This window comes from Octopus bimaculoides, chromosome 10 (genome assembly GCF_046866305.1).
Source record: "Octopus bimaculoides isolate indiv1 chromosome 10, ASM4686630v1, whole genome shotgun sequence".
Lineage (NCBI taxonomy): Eukaryota > Metazoa > Mollusca > Cephalopoda > Octopoda > Octopodidae > Octopus > Octopus bimaculoides.
The window spans coordinates 49,681,319-49,689,315 of record NC_142937.1 but is presented as its reverse complement, the minus strand read 5'-3'; the positions used below and the strand labels follow the sequence as shown (position 1 = coordinate 49,689,315).

At 39.0% G+C, this 7,997-nt stretch overlaps 1 protein-coding gene across 2 annotated transcripts in view; it reads right to left on the bottom strand.

The window, feature by feature from the left end:
- LOC106880428 (organic cation transporter protein) overlaps positions 1–7,997 on the bottom strand; it is an 86,445-nt gene that overhangs the window by 8,065 nt on the left and 70,383 nt on the right. Inside the window, exons 6-8 of one of the 2 annotated variants that reach the window (XM_089358617.1) lie at positions 7,108–7,347; positions 5,969–6,192; positions 5,259–5,542 (exon numbers count right to left, since the gene is read on the bottom strand). In XM_089358617.1, coding sequence (XP_089214743.1) covers positions 5,259–5,542; positions 5,969–6,192; positions 7,108–7,347 — 748 coding nt within the window. Of the gene's footprint in view, positions 1–5,055; positions 5,543–5,968; positions 6,193–7,107; positions 7,348–7,997 lie in introns of those variants that run through there. The other variant, XM_089358616.1, reaches the window with a different exon arrangement.

The window sequence follows — 7,997 nt, the reverse complement described above, 5'->3', positions numbered from 1 at the left end:
ATACTGGTTCCTTAGTTGAAAGTTAGATTCAAATGAATGGAGGACTCAGTTTCCTAATGATGAGATAGGAATGAAGATAAATTTAAGAATCTTAATGGTGGGAATAACAGGGTATTGAACTTTCTTATGGTCATCAGTAAAATAAGGTGGGAAGCACACTTAACCCATCACCTGGTTTAACAACACCACCCGGCTCTTATCTCTTAACTCTGTTGCAAGCATTCTGATCAAGTTTCCAGTTTGAGAATGCATTCCTTCCATCCTTCTCTAGCTTGGAGATTTTGAAAGATAAAGATCCTTCTTGAGTCATATAGACTCATAAGGCATGCTTCCCAGTTTCTGTGGTGCGGATATTCCCTTCTTGACATAGGAAGCCGGACCATCGCGAGGTTACTCATTTTTGCCAGCTGAGTGAACTGGAGTAATATGAAATGAAGTGTTTTGCTCAAGAACAATCAAAGAATGATCAAAGAACAATGTGTCACCCGGTCCAGGAATCAAAAACACAATCTTATGATCATGAGTCCAACACCCTAACCACAAAGCCATGTGCCTCCAGTTTGGAGGCCCTATGATGGGTCATGGGCATTGCCTATACCCTTGACTAAAAGATTAAAAAAAAAGTGAAATTCTTACAACTGAGATCAAAACAAACTGCAATACAATACAATACAACTAACTGCCATTTGTGAGTGAGTGTGATTTTGTGGCATGTACCATACTTTGCTAATTATTTTAGGTGTCTGTGTAGTCTCTCTTAGGCCATATGCCTTCAGAACAAGCAGGTGCACAGTCTTGGATGAACATAACCTTATTTGGGCCATAATGTTGGATCATAATCCATGGTATTAGAATTTCATCAAGGTTATTTAACTACTCTTTCATGTTGATATTACGATCAGTTTCATTGAAATAAGGCAGCATCATGATTCTGACAGCAGTTTCAGACACCATCACCAAAGGTGGTAAAGAAGGCTCAAAAATCAGCAATCCTGCAGCTGTGACATCTGATTACATGTATGCTGCATGTAACTGAGAAGCTTTAAAGTTGTCTCAGCTGTAATAGCTTTAGAATGGGCCATGAGAATGCTTTGATGCTTGCAAAACATATGGCATTGTACCTAAGTTATTTTAACTCTTTAACATTTAAATTGGCCATAACCAGCCTAACTTCTTTATGTGTCTTATGCTAAAACTGACCAGATCTTCTCACACCTACCCTCCAATGTCATTCTAAAAATATTCAATCATATCATCGAAATCTCGAAACTACAAGATAATGCAGGATTAATTCAAAACAATGTAAGTAAATAAGCAATACATTTGACAAAGAAATCTGAATTCTAGAGGATTAAACAACTTTAGCTTTCATCCTCTTCATAGTTTTTGGAAGCTTAGTCAAGCTGGTGAATGGATTTGCTGAAACATCATTTTAAACCAGCCAAAAGGTGCAGGTACAGTTCTGATCACTGCTGTGAGATACTGTGGGGATGAGATGAACTGGAAGGAAAGGGCTGTGATGTCAATGGTCGAGGGGCCCCACCGGAAGAGGAAGGGTGAAAGAGGGAGTGAGGGAAGCAAGACCAGAGTCATCCACTTTTGGCCTGGGGCAGTGGTCGTGAACGAACGCAAGTGAATGAGCGAGCGAGCAGGGATTGGTAGTAGCAGCTGCTATTGTTAGGTGAGATGGGTAGGGCATGTGTTTGGATTTAACACAGCTGGACAGCTAACAAGGAGAGGTAGGTGAACTGTATTTTATTTTCCGCATTACATTTCCCTCATACCTTAAGCTATTTTGACTTTGGTATATAAATATATTTTTCCATTGTTGTTGTCCCCTTCCACAAGATGGCAGTGAAGATAAGAATCAGCACCTTTTTGTGGTGAAGGAGATGTGATTGCCTGGATCTGTAAGATTAAGGTGGTGGCTAGGCTACAAAGTATCAACGTTGTAGCAAGTCTCATGGCCCTGTACCTGAAGGGAAGTGCATTGGCACTGCACCTCCAGATGGATGAGGAAGACCAACTGAGTGTGATGAAGATTGAACAGCACTTGAAGGAAGCTTATATGAAGGGAATATACGCTGCATTTGCTAAGCTGGGAGTTGTCAAGTGGATAGGGGAACAGATCAACGAGTGTGCCACAGAGGTTCAGAGACTGGCCATGCTATCTGGTTTTACTGGAGAGGGTCTAGAGAAGGTGGTATGATTGGCCTCCATAAATGGCTTTCCTGACAACATATCAGTGTGACTGAAACAACTGCCAGGCAGCGAGAAAATGGCAATGAGTGAGCTCATTGCTCAAGCCTGCGTGTTAACACAAAACACCGGGTGGAAGGCAGTGGTGATGGCAGCTGCAGAAGCCCACAATGTAGATTGACGACCAGTAAAGAATGAGAAGAAAAAATCTGCCATGGAGTGACAGTAACTGTTCATGGGCTTGTGTTTCAAGTGCCAGGAACAGGACATGGCAAGGGACTGTGCGGAGATGAAGCCCTGACTAGTTTGCTACTGGTGCAGGCAGCCTGGGCATATCGCTTGAAACTGCAGCCAGAGAAAAGGCTATGGGAAAGTTGTTGCCTCTCAAACTTTCTTTGTGAGCAAGTAGAGGCACTCTTACAGTTGAAGTCCTGGTTGGAGGAAAGGCGCTCAAAACCCTCATGGATACAGGCTGTACAATATCTCTTATGACCCCAAGGGTGACAAAAAAAAAAAATGTAAGGGGATGAGTAGTATTCGGGTGGTTGACAGCAGTGAAATTGGATGTAAGGGTAGCAGCGAAGTGGAGATAGTGGTACAGAGCACAACACTGAGGCTGTGGGTGATTGTGATTGACCATGTGGTAGATGGAATTGATGTGGTGATGGGAATTGTTGCAGTCAACTGCCTTGGAGGTACCAGTGTCAGTGGAGACATGGTTTTGTTTGGTGGTCCAGGGGCGTCATGTGCTGTGAGTCTGCAACATGGGAGGGGGAAGAGCTCTGTGGTAGATAGTATTGCTTACACCATTGAGGACAAAGATTTCCAGGTGGTGTTTGACAGTCAGTGACAGACGGTAGAGTGGTGTCGGTAAGGAGAGCCTCTAATGCTGAAGAACAGCACACCTTGAAAGGACATGCCAGGTGTGAGTTTGAAGGAGAAGTAGAGAGGTGGATTAAGGAGGGTGTCCTTATGCTGTGGAATGAGGAGGTGATGAGCAGAGTGCTACAATTAATAGCAGTGGTGCAGCCAACAAAGGGCAAAGTCAGGCCAGTACTGGACTTGTGAGAGATGACTGGCCATGTATTGTGCCACATGGGTGGCAAGGTGACTGACGTCTGTGGTGAGATGCTGCACTAATGGAGACAGATGATGAGGGAGGCGATGATTGTTGACTTGAAGTCAGCATATCTGCAGCTCCATGTGAGCAAGAAACTGTGACAGTATCACCTGGTGCAATATAAGGGCCAGACATTCTGTTTGACTAGGCAGGGTTTTGGGCTAAATTCTGCACCAAAGATCATGGCAACAGTGCTAAAATCTATATTATGGAAGGTGGACAAGATAAAAAAGGCCACTAATTCCTATACAGATGACATCTTGGTAGATGAGACCATGGTATCTGCTGCAGAGGTCATAAGTCATCTAAAGAAGTTTGGGCTGACTGCAAAGTCACAAGAGCCAATGGTTAGAGGGCTGGACTGGGGCTCAAGCTTCAAAGAGATAAAACAGGTGTGTTGATGTTTTGGAGGAGGAATGAGATTCTGGAACTGGGTACCAGTGTCAACAGGCGAGAACTATTCTCAGTGTATGGGAGACTAGTGCAGCTACATCAAGAGATGAGCAGTCGGGCCAAACTGGGGAGGCAAAGTGGGAGAGGGGACTGTGCAATGATGTAGGATAACAGGGATTGGTAGTAGCAGTTGCTATCATTAGGTGAGACTGGTAGGGCACGTGTTTGGATTTAACACAGCTAGACAGCCAACAATGAGGTAGGTGAACTATATTTTATGGTTCCCTCGTATGACAGATACTGTGAGATAAAAGGAGACAGAGTACAGTAAACTGTTGTCTTTGCATACATTGGCAGTAATGTCATGAAAGGTATGTCTGGCTTAGTTCATTTCAGTATTAATATTTCACTGTAATGATTACATAACCCTAGTACAATCATTTGCAATCAGTGACAAAAAAAAAAACAACAAAAAATAAAACAAAACAAAAGCAAAATTACTAACTTAGAAATGTTATATGCAAAACATTAGCTTTTAATTCATGGTACTTATGTGTGTGTGTGTGTGTGTATGCATGTATATATATGCATATATATATATATACACATGCACATACATATAAGTCAAATCCTTCTTTACCTTTTCAAGGTAGACAAAGAGTACTATTCTAGGACATGTGATTGGCTGGACTATAGAAATATTAGACAGGATACAATGCAGTAGCTGTCCCAACTCTTTACATTCTGAGTTCAGATCTTCCCATGGCATACTTAGGTTGTAGGCAATCCATTATTCAGTTAAACACCATCTGTTGTCTATGGTGCCTTTAGAGGAGTCCACTTTGTTGCAAACATTCAGGCCAGGTCACCAGTTGGAAGATATTTTCCGCTCTCCTTACCAGTCTCAGATACCCTGCACAATGTCATGGCACTACCTTCCCTCTTGATTAAAAGATCATCATCAGTCAATATCTGCCTTCCATGCTGACATAGGTTGGACAATTTTACAGGAGTTGGTAAGCCAGAAGACTGTGCCAAGGTTTATTGTCTGCTTGGGCATGGTTTCTACAGCTGGATGCTCTTTGTAATGCCAGCCACTTTACAGAATATACTGGGTGCTTTTTATATGGCACCAACACCATTGCAGTCACTAAGTAACTTGGAAGACAACTCCTCAAGTAAGTAGGGAGTAGTATTGAGGGAGCTGGCTGTGTGCCAGGTGATAAGAAGTTAGAGTATGATAGAAAGATAGAAACAGGTTTCTTGCAGCGGAGGAGATACATGGTTATTCCTGCGAGAGAGAGAGAGAGAGAGAGAGAGAGAGAGAGAGAGAGAGAGAGAGAGAAAGAGAGAGAGAGAGAGAGAGAGAGAGAGAAAGGGAGAGAGAGAGAGAGAGAGAGAGATGAGTTGGGATGCACCCTCAAGTTACAGAGACGTATATATGAGTGAAATGGTAGAGGACTGGATAGGGTGAGTGGGTAGGTAAGTTCTTAACAGTGCAAAAGGAAAATGAGAGATAATGGGGTGGGGAATGTAATGAGTGAACATGGGTGGAAGGAAGGGGGTTAGGAAAATGAGTTGCAGGAGTGAGAAACTCATTAAGGTGATATATAAAAAAAACAAAAAAACAAATGTAAAACTTTCTTACCAAGAGGGTAATGTAAGGGGCTGACATTCCACCTAGTCTTCCAAGACATGAACATAAACCAAAAGCAGCATTGCGTATAACTGTGGGCAGTATTTCTGATGCTATGTTACTAATAACAGTGGATGCTCCAGAGACACTAAATTTTCCTATTAATGCCAAAAATATGGTCAGACCAAACAAATCTGAAATGTAACAGCTAAAACTATAACCTGTAATAATCTGAAGATATTTCACTTACATTTAATTTCAAAAGTGGCTTGGATGTGTCCAAAATTTCAAGGTGCCACACTGTGAGACTGAACCTGCAAACTATGTGGTTGCAAAACAAGCTAAATTATGTAAGCTTAGTACAAACTTTGCTGTGTCTAAGGAGAGTCATTATACCAATATTATTAACACATGCACAGGTTCAATTCCACTCCTCTATTATAAGTTAATTGGCTAGTTGATATTTAACCTATTGACTAATAATAAAGGAGTGGAATTGAACCAGTCTGTGTGTTAATAATATTAGCATAATGACTCTCTCTAGACACAATAAAATTTGTTTCAACACACGAATTCACATAAAGAATCTTGCAAACCAGATACAAAAACTTAGTACAAACCTTTTCCCCAAACATACACAAATGATGATGAAACACATGCAACTCCACATAATAATATTAATGAACAATAAAGAGGTTTCCTTCCCCATCTATCCAGAGTGAAATAAAGGAAAACGTAGGCTGGAAACTCCACAGCAGCAAAAAGAAATGTACTGAAATATATGTTTAAGCCAAGTTCTCCAATACCAAACAGGAGTCCAAAAAAAACCATGTTCACAACTATCCTGTAAAAGAGAAGCAAAATAAACTAGTTCAATATATTCTTCAACTTTTGATACAAAACTGAAAAACAAAATAAAATATAATTGTAAATGATGAGAAACTAAAATATTGACTAGAAAAATATTCTTGTTTATAGCAAATGGATCCAATAAGTACTTGTATTCTCTAATCATCTTTAAGTGTAATTCATTAGTTCATTTGTTTTATGTTTGTTTTCCATGTGAGCATGGGTTAGCTGAGTATTTATTATCGAAACATTATTTTAAAGCTAGATACCTTTCATGTCTCTAATCCTTGCCTTATTTTAAATAAGGAACTGTTTATTTTTAATTCCATTAATTCCATTTGTCTTTGAAAAGATAGAGGACAATTTGTTGACTGGAAATGTCAATTTAAAGTCACTATGTTTTTGCTCTATGCTTTCATTTGAAGATGCAGAATATAAACATTCACATGTACACGTACATTTGTAAATCATGTTTATGCATACACACACACACATGCATATATATATATATATATATATATATATATATGTATATATATATATATATGTATGTATGTATATACATGGTAGGTCCGATAGGATAAGATGTTCCAGATATTTACCTTAGAAAGTAATTCTACTGACAGTGGCTATCTGAAAATTGCATTAGGAGAATATCCTTTTATGAAACTTGCTTCAAATAAACAGAAAATCTGCAAATTCCATTTACAGGAATTGAACCTATGATCTTATGATCATGATTGGTAATCATGAGATTACCAGTCTTACTGTCTATATAGAAACAAGAAATAAAGATAAATTTCTAATCTGTCTAAAGTTAGAGATATCTCACTGGTTGACAGAATGTTAAAATTAGTAATGTTAAGTTTCAGTTTGAATTCAAAATAAAATTTAATGGAATATTACCTACCAGTTGAAGGAAATTATTGCACATCGTATTAATAAAACTCTTGATTTGAACAAATGAAAAAGACTGACTTTTTGAGCTGGTTTTGTTTGGTCCATGATTTGAGGTGTTGTTTCCTGACTTTGCTGCAAGGAAGAAGGAGTAAAAACAGCCTTATTTCTTTTGGCAATCTTTTCAAAAAGATCTTTTGCCTCCTCAACTTTACTATTGGAAATTAACCATCTTGGTGATTCATCTATGATGCTGAAAAGAAGAAAAATGTAATAATTTATTAAGAGTTGGTTGTTATTTTCATAATGTCTTGATAGAGGAGAGGAGAGAAGGTCTGTGGCCAAGTGGTTAAAGTGGAGTAGATGATCATTAGATTATAGGTTTGATTCTCAAACTTAATAATGTATTAATTCCTTGAGCAAGGCAATTTCTTTCATGTTGGTCCACCTGACTGAAAATGAGGCCTAGCAGCAGCTGGTGAAATGAGCAACTGACTGATGTCACCCTTCTTACTCTGTCTAAAGTCTACTTTGAACCAATGGGCACATAAGATGTGAGCTTATCTGAATTTCCAAGGGGTTTATACGACACAAAGTACAAAACCCATGACCCATTTTTTTCAGGACCTCTGATTGTAGTGGGAAGAATTTGTTGAAGTATAGGACAAAACAAATTAATTTTTTCTTATTTATTCCTCTGGAATTTTGCTGGGCTTTTTGAGAACTTTCTTTTCCTTTTTAAGGCTTTTAAAAAAAAAATCTAGTCCAACAATTAAAAATGACATTCTAGAATTTTTGTAAACAACATTAAAATGTTGTTTCAACATGGTTGCAGTTCAGTAACTGAAACCCCTTTCCCCAAAGTAAAGGAATAGACAAATAAGCATTCTTCATATAATTTAC